Genomic DNA, 17,759 nt, shown 5'->3' with positions numbered 1-17,759 from the left:
TATTCCCTTCCTATATATGTACTTTACAATTTTTCATACTTGGTGTTGTTTTTCAAAACATTGTTTCTGAAATCTTCTACACCTAAAGAGCTCGTGTGTCCCCATGGTTTTAATTTGTTTTCGTTATCAATTGCCGCAGCAAAGCAATTCAACCACCCTTCACGTGAATATTTCTTGTTTACAGCATTCAAAGTATCGTCATGTATCAAGTGAGTGTTTAGGCCAACATTGTCCAATATAGTAGCAATCTGCAAGATCAATCCCAAAGTAGTGATGTATCCGGTCTCGCCCAAGTCTTGATGTCTAATGATTGCTTCACTAACTGCCTCGGCATAATCCTTATCCTTGGTTCTCTCCAAAATTAATTCTCGAGACAAAAACCCGCCATAAAACTCAAATGACATCTTGGTGTTGTGCATGTTTTCATCTGTCGTTCCAATGTCATGTAACAAACTAGTGACAAAAACAATCTCGGGATCAAGATCCCATTCGGCAAATTGATCCTTAATAATAGCTTGGCTGTATAAGTAGACCCTCAAGGAGTGATTGAGTACTTTTGTTGGTAACTTTTCTTGAGCATACTTTAATACAAACTGAGCTAAAGGTGTGTTTGGAATTTCAGTACCAACCTGCAGTGTGGGCTCCTTTGGATTCGGGATAGCTTTCTTCACGTCCCTTTCTATTTTCTCAAAACCGTATTTTGACATGAATAATTGTTAAAATATTATAGTTGTTGTTGCAAAGCTGTAGCAAAGCCGTTATTATTGTTTCTTCTGCTGTTACTTCTGTTGTTGCTGCTGCTGCTATTACTAGTACTAACTGGTACTACCAAGGTATGTAAATAATTAATATGTGTCGATGAACAAAGAAAAGTATTTCTGGTTCTAAAGAATCAATTTATGCAAATTGTGTATGTGAAGAAAGGAAAGCAAGATATATTGTAGCAAGTATAACGGAACCTAGAGAAAGGAATTAAATAAGGCGGGAAGCAAGGGGGGGGTGGGGTAGGATCGAGAGAGAGAGAGAGAGAGAGAAAGAGGGTGGAGGAGGGGTAGAGAAAGGATGTACTAAGAGTGAATGGTTTCTTGGCTTACATAATGTATTTTACTGTTGCTGCGTGCGGAGTCACGAAAGCAAAAAATAGAACATGGGGAAAAAAAACACCAAAATAAATAGAAAAAAAATTATTGTTAAAGATTACAAAGATAAAAGAGTTCCTTCTAATCAAATTTTGGTCCATTGATAGGGCTGTAAACAATTTAGTCCCTCGAATGTGGATGAAAAAAAGAGTTTAAATGGATAATCTGATCGATGGTGTTTGGCCATATTCCCTTTCCCGCTTACTCTGTTTATTTTCTCTGCTTATTTTCTCGGTTTATTTTCTTTTTGCTTTTTGAATTTCGTCATATTCATTTTTCATTACTTTCCAAATGCCCCTAAGTCCCGTTCACGCCGCACAGATGAATAAAAAACATCGCTACCAACTGTTCAACTTAGCATTCGTTCCGTTCTCGCATGCAAACCTTAATTTGTACAAGGAAATCAAGAATCTGCTTTCTTTTTTTTTTTTTTTTGATCCAGCCAATATTTCAGGATTACACATTCACAATTCTATTTTTTTTCTTCCTTCTAATCATCTGTCATTAGGAATGATCCCAACAAGAGTATCCAAACTAGTAATATCATATACAGCAAACTAAAGTTAACTTTTGATGACGTTGGAACACGAGATTCTCGACTTGAACACAAACTATTTCAAATTTGGCCACTTGCAAAATGTTCGACATCGAGTTTATACAAATATCAAAGATAACGAACAGGCGCTATTGGAATTGGAATTAAAGATTCGACATCAAAATCCAAAAATTTTACTCACATACTACAACAAAAGCTTGTTTCACTTTGCAATCGATGATGGGTCTAATTTTGAAAATTTTGTCGAGGTCTATGACAATTTAAAAATTCAACATGAGGCAGTGACTGCAGTTGAAGTGTTTGCAAACGTAGCGAATATGGCGAAAGCTGGGAACTCTTCAAGCGATAAGCACTTGGTGTTGGCAAATTTGAGTTTCTTAAGAGCTGTCAAGAAACTGGTGTTGTACAATCTTTGTCTCAAGAGCACTTTTAGGTTGTTTGGAAACCAATGTGTATTTTCTTCTGATGGGATCATGTATACGCCAGTATGCTTGGATCCCGTCCTTCTTGAAAATGGAGAGTTGTTAGTCTCAATTACTGAACGCAAATCATTAAGCCTCTATAGCTCAATTATTCTATCGCCGGAGGAGTTCATTCAAGCAGCACATAATCTAGTCCTTTACATACTTCCCAGTGGTATCAGATGCCATTTGTTTGATCCAACCAATATCGAAAACAATTTTGTTACTTCGCACAACATCAAGAATGATAATTTGTTAAAGCTACTCGAATTGAGCATTCCAGGTACTGATTTCTCTCAAGAGCGGAAGTGGGTTAAGTTAATCCCGAACTTGAAACATCTAAACAATCAAACTTCGCTCATCAGCAAATTCATACATTCGGTCGAAAACACGAAATATATCTTGTGGCCATGGAGTTTGTGTTTTTTACAATTTGGATTAAATGAAGAGACAGAATTAGCAAGCAATGCGATGGATACTTCATTCCCTTTATCATCATCATCACCATCATCGAATTCTCCAGCGCACAACCCTATTGATTTCATCTCTGATTATTTAGATTTTGTTATTGATGAAAACGAAAAAGAACAAGCGGTTCTAAAAGCATCGATCCAAATAAAGAATGAACAAGCGTCGAAAGGATCCGCAGCAACAGCAACAGGTGCAGCACCAGTTGCAGCATCAGTTACGGGTGATTCGTATGAGAGTAAAGATGCCACCGCACACACTTTGAATGATCCCCACGCTCGACATTTGGATTTCAATTTAACTACTTCGCCTGGATTTGAAACATTTGATCTCCGAGCGGCAGAGACATTTTTAGCTGATTCCCATGTAGTAGGCAACGGGGACGAGAACAAGGACGCCAATGCCACAGTAAAAAGTGGCTCCGATGCAGAAATGGATGACTTGTTTGGCGATGATGAGAGTGAAAATGCAGATGACAAGCCTAAGGACAATACAATCAAGATCGATAATGTCAATGAGCACACATCACATTCATCGCCGCTTAACCCTGAACAAATAGGTAAATCAAAATCGAATGACTTTGAGAATGAAGATGTTGATGAATTATTTGGATCAGAGTTTAATGAAGATGATGATGCAGAAACTGAAAAAAAAGCTGAAACTAAAGCTGAAGATGAAGCTGAAGATGAAGATGAAGCTGAATTCAGTGTTAACGATTCCACATCTATGAGACAACAAGCCGTGCATGAAAATGAGCTGACTGGCGAAAGCGATAGCAGAAGACCTGTAAATAATAAGAATAGATCTAGTCTGTCGCTTCCATACGCAGAGTTTTTGAAAAACAACATGACAATTAAACAGTCGATTAGCCCCGAGTATTCAGACCCGGGAGCACCAGCACCCGCACCAACTTATTTGACTCCGTTTGAACCAGTATTGAAGAGAAACACACCGCTTGTAAAACTGTTAGATTCTACTCCTTCTTTTGAAACAAAGAGATCATTGCCGCAAGGAGAAGTTCGGCCAAGTCTGGTGAACTCACTGTTTTCACCTCTACCTTTCAATCCGATTATCAAGCAAGACATTGACCAGAAATATGGCAAAGGCGGTAAATTTTATATGGAGGGCATGGATGTTGACGAGCCTGTTTCTCCTAAACTTCCTCTGCCGGCTTCCTATAGACAAAGACATAGTATTGCGGCTACCACTGTTTCCGCTAATTTCAATGACGGCGTCGGAGGTGCAACAAGTTCTGGTACAGTTGCAGGTCATGTTACTGGCTCGGGAGTTGGCCCCCGTAGCTGGGAAAAGGACCCGAATGACTATTCTGACGCAGAAAGCAGCAGCGAAGAAAGTGACGAAGATAGCACTTCCAATTACCAAATTACACCCCCAGGATTTAAGTTGGAATCTTCCCAAGGTCATGATTCGAGCAATATGCATCTCCAGAGCGAGATTTATTCTCAAAACTTGCAAATTCCTCAGAGCGTGAATTCAACGGCGCAACAACTATACTCCGGTAATGGACAAGGTGCCTCTCCATTAGGTACAGTTGCACTTCGCCAAAACTCAAGGTTTGACTCCCCATTTCTTCCTACATCAACATTGGAAATGACACCTTTTCTTCAAGAATCTTTTCCAGGTCAAGCATTGCTGATGACCTCACCACCATCGGGAAATGCTATTAATGCGCACCACAATGACAACGACAACGACGACGATGACCATTTCCACGACCACCATCACCAAAACAACAACAACAGCAACAACAACAGTAACAATAACAGCAACAGCAACATCAATGGCAATGGCAATAATAATAATACTGCTAACACAAGACGGAATTTTAGTGAGACATCAAATTATGCACCTTTGATATTACGAAGCATAAACATCTTTTCATTACCAGATCGATATTTGTTAAATAATATTCATAAGTTTCAAAACACAGCTTTGCCCCTCTCGATGAATGATGATAATCAAAATGATTTGGAGACGAGAGTTTCTTTATCGGAATTAGTTGTCCAACACAAGCATCTTTCAGTGCTTTTACAGATTTTAGCAGATAACGTTGTCTTTGACATGGGTGAATTAAACAACTACCAGCTTAATTTGTGCATGCTGAAAAAATTTAAAAACGTCGACACTGAGAAAATATCACAATCACAACAACAACAAAAACAACAACAACAACAAAAACAAAAACAAAGAAAAGTACAATCTTTGGAAATTGCAAAACCCGAAGACGCCGTGTTAAGTGTATTCTCAAACTGTTACTTACTTAAAGTTCAAGATATCTTGGCTGAACAAATTAAGCAAACGGAAAAGAGCGAACTGTTTATTGATAATAATGATTTCATTTTCTCAGACTTTGGAACCGAGTCAGAATCAGATGAAAAAGTCAGCACATGGAATTTCTTAAGTGGGGATCCAGTAGGAGGAGAACATGGACAGAAACAGAGTGAAACTGGGCACCAACATTTGCAGAGGTCCCTGGTTTCCAATTTTGACGAAGAAAACTTTTTCATCACCCCCGCTGTAAAAGTTATAGTTGGAAAGAACGAAGAGACTGTTAATTCCAATATTTTGGTTACGAAGTTTTGGAAGCACATGAGCTTTACACCAGCAAATGATTTGAGAAAAAATTTTCAACTATTGTTTTTAGGACCAGAGGATGGACGTAGTAGAATTAGCAACAACAGTAACAAGAAAAACCTTAAAGATAACACTTATGCTCGATTATTGGTGGATAAACTTGTGGCAAACTATCAAGAGTGCAACTTTGGTAAAATTACAAAGCTTTCCTTAACAACTGTTGACACGCGGCCCGATTTAGAGCCCGTTGAAGAAGGTGTTAGCCTTTTTGAATTTGAAAATGATGCTGGCGCAAATCGAAACTCTATGGATTACTATTCTCAGTTGAACTCCAAATTAATGCACTTGGTAGAGCTTATCAAGTTGGACATGATCAACAAGACAGATAACTTTAACTTTAATCAACCTTTATTATTGTTTGTCATCAATTTTGATGAAAACTATAATTCCACGCTACAATTGGCAAAAGTCTTGAGAAATTTCCAAGTCGCATTGACGACTCATCAGATGCCCTTGGTTCAAATTTTTACAAAGATTGTCCCTTCAAGATTTCTCGTAAAAAGAGTAGGATCAGATGTCAGACTCAGGATTCTCAACACTCAAGCACTTTCGCGGATTTCAATGAATATGTACAATGAATGTCCATCTATCCAACAAAGTGTCAATCAGAATTATTCTTTGGCGTTTTCCAGATCGATATTCGCACCCTTAACAGGGGACCCACCCCAAAGCTTACAGTTCAAGTATCTAAATTCAGCTTATAAGAGTAGTGGCAGCGGAAACGAAGATTCCTTTGTCCATTTGGCATACGAAAGATCACTCGATAAAGCTTGGGTTGCAGCCGCATGGTCAGACCCATTGGGTCTTGTTAGACATGTTAAAGCGTGGCACATTCCTGAGCAAAGTACCGCATCTAGAGGAAACTCGTTCTTCCAAAAAAGGGATTTTGAAGGTGAAATAACACCCACAGATTTAGCAACAGTAACTGATGAGATGTGGAGCATATCGGCTGAATTATTTAAGCAATTGAACAGTTTGAGTAGAAAGTCATCATCATTGAGCTCTAGAAAGTTCTTAGTGTTAACAAGAATTAATGGGTCAATACCCGATGACGAGTTGGTGCATTGGAAAAGGTTGAGCACTAAGTTTAAAGACATATCTTTAATTGTTCTTTCCACTGGGCTGCATTCGAGAATTTTAGTCGAAGAAAGCAAACACGACAAGATGAAAGAGAAAGATAAAGAGTTGGAAAAAGGAAAAGCAGAGACAGAGGTGGAAGAGGACGGACAGAAGAAAAGGATAAAAAATAACCAGGACGAGGAAGAGGAAGAGGAGAAGGAAAAGGAAAAGGAAAAGGAGAAGGACGAAAACGAAAAGGGTGTTGGTGATAAGGAAACGGATGGACAGCACCCGCCTTTTAATCAAAGTCCCCAAACTGCCCTGGATAGAGTAGATATGATAAACTTCAACAACTTTACGGCGGATATTGCTGATCCATCTGGTATGGCAGCGAATTCGGCTACTGGCGCATTAGTGACATCACCAAATGCATTGATGTATCATTCACCTCAACAATTTCTCAATGCACCCTCCAATTTTCTTTCACCGCAAGAGTTCAATACTCCAAATTCTGGATTATTGTCACAGGGAAATTCTTTAACCATCGATGCCAATCTGCGATTGAAGGAAACAGATGAAGAAATCCACGGAGTTATACCACGCTTGAAATTGCCACCCAGTGGGTCTTCAACTAGAGGTGGCATGAAGACCGGGTATTTGATTAAAAGGAGGAAGGTAACGAAAGATGACGGAGCCAGTAAAAAAGCCGAGTTTCTCATTTTTGAGGTTAACCTTTTAAGCTGCTCGAATTATTGGGACTTGAATGTTTTGATGAAGCAACTTCTTATACAGTACAGGAAATTACTGAGTCTAAATCAGATTCTTGGAACTGTTAATACAGAAAAAGTTAAATGTGAAGAATATTGTCCAATACTTCTGGATGATTTAGTGCCATGGCACGTAGTAGCCGTCACCAAGCTTTTGGGCTATCTTGTTCACATTTATGTAGAGGAATAGATAAGAATAAGAGCAGTTCAGTAAATAAGTGAATAAATTTAACGTGCTCTGAGGAGTATACCTACTTACATATGTATACACCTATTTGAATATATATATAAATGAAGACAGGTATAAATATGTATAAGTATATGTTTTTCATCTTCGAATTTTAACCACATGCGCACGACAAATGTTGTCTCGAAAGTGTGGACAAAAAAAAAAGTCGTAAAGTTGATCAAAATTATGCGGGATTCATGGTCATGTATGAAATAAAACACCTGAGTTTCCCCTTCTCAACACTGCTCTTCCACGTATCTTAGTTCAAGTATTGACATACGCAACTAATCATCATGTCTGCAGAGCATCCCAAGCAAGAGAAAAGCGATTATCTTGACGAGGAATTTAGGTTTGCAGAAGAGAACCAATTTAATCCACAGAAACGACCCAGAGAAGAAGAAGAAGAGGATGAAAATGATCAAGATGATGCAGAAGCAAATGATGGAGCTAGGATAGCTGATCGTGGTAATGTGAAAAGACCTCAAATTAAGACAGAAGCTGGGAGCGAAGTTGATACCATTGTAGGCATTGACAAAAACGATAACAACAATAACAATACCAATAATAATAATAATAATAATATTGATGATGATGATGAAGAAGTAGAGGCAGGTGCAGAAGTTCAAGAAGATATCAACGAGGGGAATGAAAAAGGAAACGAAAATGGTGACAATGACAACGACAACGACAAAGATGATGATGAAGAAGAAGACGATGATGACGAGGAAGAAGAAGAAGAAGAGGAAGAAGAAGAAGTTTCTAATAGAAGGAAAAGAAGAAATAGAGGAGCAAACCAATTTTTTGATATCGAAGCAGAAGTTGATGACGAGGATGAAGATGATGCCGAGGAGGATGACGAAGAGGCGGAGATATTTAGGGAACAATTTATCAGCGATGATCATACTCATGGCGACGAAGAAGCCCAACATGGAGACGATAGATTACATCGCGAAATGGATCGTCGACGCCAAGCCGAGGAGGACCAAGATGCTGAAAAGTTGGCAGAGACTTTGAAACAGAGGTATAAGAAAACGCATGGTGCCTATAGAGGAGAGTCTGCTGCCAACGGTGTTGTTTCACAGAAGCTTTTGATGCCTTCCATCAACGATCCTGCGATTTACGCCATCCGATGCTCTCCAGGAAAGGAGAAAGAAATAGTGCGCAAGTTGTATGAGAAAAAGAGGACTTTAGAGCGACAAAATACTCCTTTGGACATTCTCACTGTATTCCAAAGAGATTCTTTCCGTGGTTACGTTTATATCGAAGCCAAGCGTCCAGATGCAATTGACAAGGCGTTGCAAGGTATGGTAAACATTTATACTAGAGATAAGTTGTTGGTCTCAGTTAAGGAGTATCCAGATCTTTTGAAGCAAGTTAAATCTTCTGATGTGGAATTGAAACCCGGTGTTTATGTCAGGATTGCTAGAGGTAAATACAAAGGTGATCTTGCTATCGTGGATAACTTGTCCGAGAATGGTTTAGACGTGAGATGTAAAGTGGTGCCCAGACTTGATTATGGAAGAAATGACGAAGTAGATGAAGATGGCAGAGTCATCAAACTGAGACTTAAACCACCACCTCAGAGATTTGACCCACAAGCTGCAAAGATGTTTGATGGGTTGAATTTGCAACAAAAAGGTGCAAGGGTTTACGTTTACAAGGGCGAGGAGTATGTTGACGGGTACTTGTACAAAGATTTCAAACTTCAATATATCCAAACACAAGATGTTCAGCCAACCTTGGGAGAGCTCGAAAAATTTCAGGCTGGAAGCAATGAAGATGCTTTGGATTTGAAACAAATCGTTGACTCAATGAGAAACAAAAGTTCAGGCGAGACTTCGCAATCGACACCATTTCAGCCAGGGGACAAAGTTGAGGTGCGTAGAGGGGAACAAGCAAAGACAGTGGGTACAGTGGTGGAAGCATCGTTGCGTGAAATCATAATCAAAGTTACCAACAGTAGTGATCCCCAGTTTATCAACAAAAGGCTTACAATTCCGCCTAGCGATCTTCGAAAGATCTTCGATGAAGGTGACCACGTTCGTATTGTGGAAGGAAAACATTCTGATGAAACTGGTTTAGTCATCAAAATTGAAGGTGATTCAGTACTTCTTGTCAGTGACCAGAGCAAGGAGGACGTCAAGGTGTTTGCGAACTATTTAGTCAAGGCAACTGATGCATCATCTACTGTAGAAAAGAGAGTAGGTTCCGGTGCTTCAAAGTACGACATCAAGGACCTTGTTGAGTTGAGTGCTGCCACTGTAGGTGTGATTGTCAAAGCAGAAAGTAACATTTTTGAGGTGCTTACTTCAGATGGAAGACTAATTGACGTTAGACCCTCAGCAATTGCCTCCAAAGTGAAGCAAAGTCGCCGAGAGCAGATTGCTACAGATAGAAACGGTTTCACTATAAAAGTGGGAGATACTGTTAAAGAGTCGAGTGGCGAGAAGGGAAGAGAAGGTGTAATTCTCCATATTTACAAAAATACGTTGTTTGTTAAGTCCAATGACATTATTGAAAATTTGGGTATCTTTGTTGCAAACCGAATGGGTGTCAGTACTGTTTCCACAAAGGACTCAATGGTTTCGAAGAGTTTTGGTCCAGATCTCACAAGCATGAATCCCAACATCAAGGCTCCAGAAAATCTCGCTATGCAGGGTCTTAAAACGCGTGCAGGCGGAAGAGATAAACTATTGTACAAGGACGTTGCAATTACAGTTGGAAGCTACAAAGGCCTTAAAGGTAAAGTATCTGAAGCTGATGATGTTTATGCGAGAGTCGAATTGCACACAAAGAGTAAAAAGGTGAAGGTTCCTAAAAAGGATTTACTGGTTCTTATTAGGGGCGAAGCTATTCCATATTTGAAATTTATTGGTGGAGGAAGCAGTAGCGACCAGTCGGGACTGTATCCACGTCCAATGGGATCTGGTATACCGAGCGCCGTTGGTGGCAGATCTGCTTGGAATGGAGGTGCTACACCTGCTTTCAGCGGCGGAGCTACGGCATGGGGCAGAGGTGGAGCTTCAGCATGGAACGGGGGCGGAGGTAAGACTCCAGCACTGGGAAATTATGGAAGCGGTGGAGCTTCAAGTTGGGGTGGAGCTTCAGCATGGAATGGCGGCAGTAGCATTAACAATAACAATAACAACAACAACAACAACAATAATAATAATAATAACAGCAACATTGGTGGCAATGGCGGTGCATCTTCTTGGAACACAGGAGGAAATGCTTCTACATGGGGTGGCGCCAGAAGCGGAGCAGGCTCAACTTGGGGCGGTGCTAGCAAAAATAGTGGATCTGTTTGGGGAGGAAATAAAGGTAACGGGTCGACTTGGGGTGGTAGTGCGTCTAAAGGAAATACTTCCTCGTGGGGAAATAATGGGGGTACGTCAGAATGGGGCCGTGGTGGTAGTTCAACCTGGGGAAAGAAAGGAGGTAACAATAGTACTTGGGGCAGTGGATCTTGATACTTTTATTTTTATATATACTTAGACTTTTTAGTACTTTAATTTAGTTTTAAAGCAATTTGCTTGATTCTATAGAAGAGCGGAGGAAAAGAAGCAAAAAAAAAAAAAAGAAAATAAAAAAGAAAGTTGGGAAGTGGTAGAAACAATAACAAAAAAAATTTATAATGCACATACATTATCTGTATTCTATTTAAATCCCATTTTCACAACCAGGACAGTTGTGTAATACTTCATGGACGAAAACATCACAGTTTATGCAAAAATCTTTTTTGCATTTTGGACATTTATACCGCGAGCTTATCATTGAATCCAAACTCTTCTTTTCTACTTTAAGGTCTACACCTTTGGGGAACCGGAGCTGACAACCATAACACTCTTCACTGTCGTAAGCACTTTTAACTTCCACCTCTACATAAGGAGCCAAGGGAACCAAGTGGTGGTACGATCGTGCCAAATGTGTTGATAAAATAAGCATCAAACCACAAACGGGACAGATTGTAGGTAAATTGCAAACCTTGCTCTTGCATTGTGGACAACGATAACCAATTATCAAGCTAGCTGATTGTCGCAAACTGTTGTTACTCACTTCAATAACGTCTTTAGACTCCGCAGAGCCCTGCGTCGGATAGGAAGCATTGAGATTGGGGAACTCCACTGTAAACTCAGTATTGCCTATAGCCGACGTTACATTAGGCTGAGCTTTCGAAGGGAACCCCATTTTAATTACTGGAACCCCAGCAGTGCCTCCTTGGTTTGTTGACTCTGTTGGTTTACGGAACTCTTCTGTCAATGGTAGCGGCGTGACACAATCCATAAGTAGTTCTTTGAAATGATATTCATTCATGATGACACCGTAATTCTTCGACATTGTATTCTTTGGCTCGTGATTTGTTCTATTGACTAGTTCTTGGCAAATAGCAACTTGTGCTGAGAGCCCAATGACTCTTACTTTGATTTCGTCTTTGACGAGCCCTTCTATGGTCTTATGAATGTTTCCCGGGTCACTAGTGAACAAAGAGCCTAACACAACAAGTATTTCTTTGGAGTTTTTCGTATTATTTGACGATGTTCCAAAGTTAAATTTTAGCAACGAGCGTGCCATTTCCAAAGTATTCTGCAAAGAAGGGTCTCCCTTTGGCTCAAACTTATTATGCTGTCGTGCTTTCAATTGCCTAAGCTTGTCTATATGGTATTGCGGCAGTCCACTTACTTCACTAACTAAATTTGCAACACCATTTCTCATTAGTACAATTCCAATTTGGGATATTGGATTTTGATCAAAAAACTCCACCACAAACTCTTGTAAATAGTTAAGAGTCATTGAGAGTCTAGTTGGTCTAAGATCTTTCTCAGCCATAGCCTGGGAGCCGTCAATAGCTATAACCAATGTTCTAATGATTCCTCTTTGATATGGAACACTAGGATTTTTCATGATTTTCTTTTTTCTGTTTTCAATAATGGACTGCACCATTGCTTCAAATGATCCATTTCCCCATTCATCGTCTTTGACAATATCCCATGATCTTTGGTACTCGTCTTCCCATGCATACCCGTTTGCTTTCTTCAAATCACTGATTTCGCCTCCTCTGGACCTTGTTCTTGCAGAGATACCATCTTTAAGGCCTGACGCAGAACCCGGAGTAGTTGATGATAAACGCGAAGATGGCGATTTAGTCTCACCACCAGTACCGGACACATATTCATCATCTGAATCATTCATTATGTAAGTTGCTGTGCACTGGTGAGTAAAGTATGGGTTTACGAAAGAAGATGTCTAACGCGCAATTGAAATATTTGATTTTTATAGAATCAACGCGGAAACTATGGAGAGACAGAGAGAGAGCGAGACATGGAGCAAGAGAGAGAGAAAAAAAGAGAGAGAGAGAAAGAGAGAGAGGAAAAGAGAGAGAGGAAAAGAGAGAGAGGAAAAGAGAGAGAGGAAAAGAGAGAGAGAAAGAGATGGACAGAAAAATAAAAGATGGTAAGAAGTCACACACCAAATTGAGATCAATGACTATAGTATTCACCAAGGTATTATCTTATTGGCTATCCAAGCTAAGCTTTCGCCTTTTGGAATCATACTTTTCAACGTGTTGCTCATACAACACATGTCCTGATTCATTTATATCATAAAATAATGCTTCAAAATCAGCCACTTGATCATTTGTTACACTGCCCAATTCCTCCTCCAAATGCGGAACTTTTTTCAATTCTTCAAGGTTAAGAAACTCAGACACGTTGTACCCTTTACCAACTATTGGAGTTAACTCTGTGTCCTTTCGTTTGATACGGGCTTCACCATAAAATTCGGGATACTCATCTAAATGTGGATTGATATTAGGCGGGAACACCTTGTCATCTATATCTTTGTTCTTTTTTAGCTTTGGGGTTGGTGCTGATTCGTTTTCTTGAATGTAAAAATTTCGTAACAATTGTATAGCCTCTGTTCTGCAAATTCCATCTATACACGTCAATGGTTTATGCGGAAGTTTTGGATCATTGTGTAGTGGTAAGATCGTTCCAGCTCCACCAAAACGGTCATTACCACACCCATATATGACATTTTTGAGACCTAGTTGGCGCAAGTATGAGGCGCACATGATACACGGCTCTACCGTAACATACAATGTCAAATTCTTGTAATCTACAGGCTCTTTTAGTCTGCCTAGCGCAATGAACTCTGCATGCTTAGTACCGTTTAAAGTAATGTTGGTGTGATTGTAACCAATGCTTATAATCTGGCAACCGCGAGTTACCACACACGCCACAGGAGTTTCATTCTTCAAGAGCGCTTTGTATCCAACGAATAAGGCTACTGCCATAAACTTGAAATGCTGCGATAGGTCAGGCGCCATGTGCTGTTAAATTAGCGTGTCGTGGACTGAGTGTGCAAAAAAAAAAATTTTGATAGAATTTGATAAAACTTGCAAAACCTATAAATCTACATCTACAAGCTGGAAGTATATTGTAGGTGGTGCTCCTGTTTTCTTTATTAATTTTTTACTTTAAATTTTTAATTGCACACTTTAATTATATGTTTTTATTTTTATTTTTATATATATTTTTATATTAATGTTTAATTTATTTTTATAAACTTACTCTTTAGATTTCCTTCCGCAACAACCTCGTCTGCTTCATAGGACTAATCAATATTCCCCGGCAAAGAGAAATGTCAGATTTGCATAAAGCATTCTTACGAAAGATTCGGGAAAAAGAAGCGACTCTTGGTTTGGGTCTGCTAGCTGATGAAGGAACAAATGGAATACCCAAAGAGGCAAATATATTCAGTTTAAAAGACCATACAGAGGAAAACATTGGCTTGGGTCTGCACCGGAACCGGAGACTGGGCATTAGCAACAACAACAACGGCAACAACTGTAAGGGAAAAGCAGAAGACATTGAAATTATCAGTCGTTATAAAGAAGTCAAGGAATCGTTTTTTGAGCATGAAATTATTTATAAAAACAATCGGCAGTTCAAGATATACCAAAGAATAGCCAAAAACCCCAAAGTATTATTATTCTGTCATCATGGAGCAGGCTCCTCATCTATGACATTTGCTCAACTAGCACAGTACATTACAAAAGGCAAAAACGACAAGAACCACTTTAACTCGAGCACCAACGCCAACAACAAGGACGAGAATAACGATGAAGATGATACCATAAGCTTATTTTTATTTGACATGCGAGGGCACGGGGATTCACTGCCGCAGATAGATTATTCTTTAATATCACTTGTACTGGATGCAAGGGAACTTTTGGAAGAGGCATTGGTTCGAAACAACTTCCAGTCCGTGTTTCTTTTGGGCCATTCTTTAGGTGGTGCCGTGTTGGCAAAACTCGCAAGAAGTTTTCCCAATGCTGATTTTATTAAGGGACTTGTTTTATTGGACATTGTTGAGGAGACAGCAGTCACGTCACTAAACAACATGCCCAAATTTCTTGATCGTATTCCACCAAGTTTCCCTTCAATAAGTATGGCCGTTGACTGGCATTTACAATCATTGTTACATAACAAAGATTCTGCCAAAATTTCCGTTCCAGACCTTTTACATCTTGACTCATTGACATGGAAAGCTGATTTGAAATCTACTGCACCATTTTGGCAAACTTGGTTTCTAAACTTGTCCCAAAACTTTCTTGACTTTAGTGGCGCCAAATTGTTAATATTGTCTACTCACGAAACGCTAGACAAGCCACTAATGATTGGCCAGATGCAAGGAAAGTATCAATTGGTTGTTTTCGGACATAAAAGCGATGTTGGCCATTTTGTCCATGAAGATGTACCGCAACAGGTTGCTACGTGTATTATCGATTATATTAGGAAAACAGTCGAACCTGAGAAGTTCATGGCGCAAGAGATGGGATTTGTTCCAAAGTGGGGAGGAAACATTAATCAATAATAACTTTGGTTTTTTGAAAACCGATTAATCTATAAATGTTGAGTATGTAAAAAGATAAATCTAAACATGATGATTACGTAAAGGGATAATTCTATAAATTGATAAGTATATAAAAAGATGAATCTAAAAATGAATGTCTTGAGTATCAAGCTCCTTGTTTGGAAACTTCAACCGTAATCCACCATTTTCTACCACTTTTCTACCACTTTTCTACCATTTTCTACCACCTTTTGCCTTCTCAATCTTTTCGCAATTTTCGTTTATTAGTCAACACTCAAATTATTCTTTTCGATTTCCTTTTGACGTTCTTCTATTTTTTCAACCATTTTGTCTATTTTCTTACTTGCAAAAGGGAATCGTGGGTTAATTAGGAATGGACGCAAATCGAATCTATTGTCGTCAGGTGAATATTGCTCGGCATGGTAAGCTGGCGTCATTGTCGTCATTTTGTGCCTATTAATGGCATAAAAAAACCAAAAGCGTTTCACTTTCTCTGCCACTTGCTTTGCAGTAAGATTGTATGGGGGCTGTGACCATTCGTGGTACAATTTGATAAACATGGCCAATGGACCACACTTTTCTACTTTTCTCAACCTTCCAAATCTAGAGAGCTCATCATATGTCATTCCCATATCGATCTCGTCACTTTGCACATAATCTTTGGTAATTGGTTCCAACTCTGCAGTTGGTGTGGCCGTCAAGAAGTCGTGCAAGATTGGCATATCGAAATTAGTCTCCGCCCAAGCAATAAATCTTTTCAAATCAGTTTTTGAAATCCCACCGATGGGATTAATGTCTGCTGACGAGCAATCATATTTGGTCAAGTATCCACGTAAACATTCGTCGACATTTGCACTGCCCAATACTAACAAACCAGGGACAGGTAAACCTCGTGTCCAAGGCAACAATTGTGCAAACAAGTAACTTAAAACCATTCGCAATCTGGCTTGAATATTCTGGAGTGCAAGGTTTTCAGTTTGAGATCCACCAAATATTTTGAAAATTGGTTTTTTACCAGTGGCAACCTCGAAAAGTGAAACAACTGAAGAGACTAAGTTGTCCATATTGAGATCAACATGATAGGCACCTATTTTTTCAGCCAACTCTTTTGCTCTTGATCTGGTTTCAGTAGAAGAGTTTTCAGTTCCCATGAAGCATGTACAAAATAACTTACCAGCAAGCTCTTGCGGTGTTGCTGGTGTAAATGTTTCATCGCGAACTAAAGCTCTCACGTCTTGCAAAACCTGTTCATCTTTAGACTCGACGACCAATCTGCACATCAGATGTACAATCGTTGCAGTAGCACAAGAATCAATACCACCACTCAAGGGAAGGAAATAACCTCCACATTTGGATCGACGCAAATAATCCCAAAGCCAACACGCAGGTCCATACGCAATCTCTTCCTCTGGAAGGTGATATCTAATTTTCTGTGGTCTTGTTGGTACAACCGAAGTATCATAAACGTCCTCGCTTGGTGATAATTCTGTTAAACACTCGATAATCTTATATGTCTTGTCCTGGTTGACAGCTTGAATTCCGGCAGATTTCTGGTTTCTGTAGGATCGGACATCGTCCAAATCAATTGTTGCACTTATAACTTCCACATCCTTGAGCGAAAACTGGGAGGCTTGTGCCAAAACTTCACCATTAACCACTATACAAGCACAACCATCGTAATAAAGACGATCGCCATCACAACCCCTTTGGTTGGCGTACAAGTAAACACCACCACATTTCTTTGTAGCTTCGGTTATCAATTGCAACCTAGTGTCTAATTTTCTCAATTCATGATGGGAACCACTAGAATTTGTAAAGATTTCAACACCGTCCAAGCCCATTGCAATATGTGGTGATTGAGGTGTAAACAATTCTTCGCAAGTCTCACACCCCAATTTGGTGTCGAGCGTTTCAATAATGCAGTCTCCGAAAGTGACTCTAGTTTGGCCATTAATTTTGCTGATATTTTTGGGCAATTGGTGTTCTTCATAGTACTTGGGTCTGTTCCAGGGAGTGAAATATCTCATTTCCCTATAGTTTCCGTCATTTGCAAGATACAATTTTGGTCTAATCAACAAGATTTCACCGTTGTAGGAAATGACTCTACAATTGTATTTAATTGATTTGTGAATTACGGGGATACCGATATCCAAAATAATACCATGCGTTTCTGTATTCTTCAAGATCTCTCCATAAACTTCCCAACTGTGTTGATACAAATCATTTTCCGCGAAATGATCTAAGCAACCGTAACCGCAAATCTCTAGTTCAGGACCGACTCTCAATTTTGCTCCTTGAGCTTTTGCTTCAACAATACTTTGAATAATACGATCACGGTTACCTTCAAAATCCAATGCCCATTGATTAAGGTTACAAGTTGCAAGTGTGACGTAATGTCCCATATTAAAAAAAAAAGAAAATTGACGAATGTTATTGGTGATCAAAGACTAGAATGAGTGAAAGAGAAGCAGAGTGAGAAATAATTAAAAAAGGAAGAGAAAAGTATTTCGTCTGTGTGCGAAAGATCGAGAGAGAACAGATTACTTAATA

At 39.4% G+C, this 17,759-nt stretch overlaps 7 protein-coding genes across 7 annotated transcripts; 3 read left to right on the top strand and 4 right to left on the bottom strand. All coding sequences in view use genetic code 12, as the record gives it.

Moving 5' to 3' along the window:
* Positions 1-23: 23 nt before the first annotated feature.
* PVL30_001100 (uncharacterized protein) lies at positions 24-707 on the bottom strand (the record flags this gene model as incomplete). Its single annotated transcript, XM_001528565.1, has 1 exon — positions 24-707. The coding sequence occupies one exon, from the start codon at positions 705-707 to the stop codon at positions 24-26; it is 684 nt and encodes a 227-aa protein (XP_001528615.2).
* A 1,005-nt stretch (positions 708-1,712) lies between these two features.
* On the top strand, positions 1,713-7,295 carry SSN2 (mediator of RNA polymerase II transcription subunit 13; the record flags this gene model as incomplete). Its single annotated transcript, XM_001528564.1, has 1 exon — positions 1,713-7,295. The coding sequence occupies one exon, from the start codon at positions 1,713-1,715 to the stop codon at positions 7,293-7,295; it is 5,583 nt and encodes a 1,860-aa protein (XP_001528614.2).
* Positions 7,296-7,627: 332 nt separating this feature from the next.
* SPT5 (transcription elongation factor spt5) lies at positions 7,628-10,804 on the top strand (the record flags this gene model as incomplete). Its single annotated transcript, XM_001528563.1, has 1 exon — positions 7,628-10,804. One exon carries the CDS (start codon positions 7,628-7,630, stop codon positions 10,802-10,804), a length of 3,177 nt encoding a protein of 1,058 aa, XP_001528613.2.
* Positions 10,805-10,994: 190 nt separating this feature from the next.
* On the bottom strand, positions 10,995-12,524 carry PVL30_001097 (uncharacterized protein; the record flags this gene model as incomplete). The annotated part of the gene is made up of 1 exon (XM_001528562.1): positions 10,995-12,524. One exon carries the CDS (start codon positions 12,522-12,524, stop codon positions 10,995-10,997), a length of 1,530 nt encoding a protein of 509 aa, XP_001528612.2.
* A 319-nt stretch (positions 12,525-12,843) lies between these two features.
* Positions 12,844-13,659, bottom strand: TAD2 (tRNA(adenine34) deaminase; the record flags this gene model as incomplete). Its single annotated transcript, XM_001528561.1, has 1 exon — positions 12,844-13,659. The coding sequence occupies one exon, from the start codon at positions 13,657-13,659 to the stop codon at positions 12,844-12,846; it is 816 nt and encodes a 271-aa protein (XP_001528611.1).
* Positions 13,660-13,973: 314 nt separating this feature from the next.
* Positions 13,974-15,209, top strand: PPE1 (Protein phosphatase methylesterase 1; the record flags this gene model as incomplete). Its single annotated transcript, XM_001528560.1, has 1 exon — positions 13,974-15,209. The coding sequence occupies one exon, from the start codon at positions 13,974-13,976 to the stop codon at positions 15,207-15,209; it is 1,236 nt and encodes a 411-aa protein (XP_001528610.2).
* Positions 15,210-15,472: 263 nt separating this feature from the next.
* On the bottom strand, positions 15,473-17,611 carry QNS1 (glutamine-dependent NAD(+) synthetase; the record flags this gene model as incomplete). The annotated part of the gene is made up of 1 exon (XM_001528559.1): positions 15,473-17,611. The coding sequence occupies one exon, from the start codon at positions 17,609-17,611 to the stop codon at positions 15,473-15,475; it is 2,139 nt and encodes a 712-aa protein (XP_001528609.2).
* Positions 17,612-17,759: the final 148 nt, after the last annotated feature.

The sequence above is a fragment of the Lodderomyces elongisporus genome, chromosome 1, assembly GCF_030384665.1.
Source record: "Lodderomyces elongisporus chromosome 1, complete sequence".
Taxonomy (NCBI): Eukaryota; Fungi; Ascomycota; class Pichiomycetes; order Serinales; family Debaryomycetaceae; genus Lodderomyces; species Lodderomyces elongisporus.
This window is presented reverse-complemented; position numbering and strand designations above follow the sequence as displayed.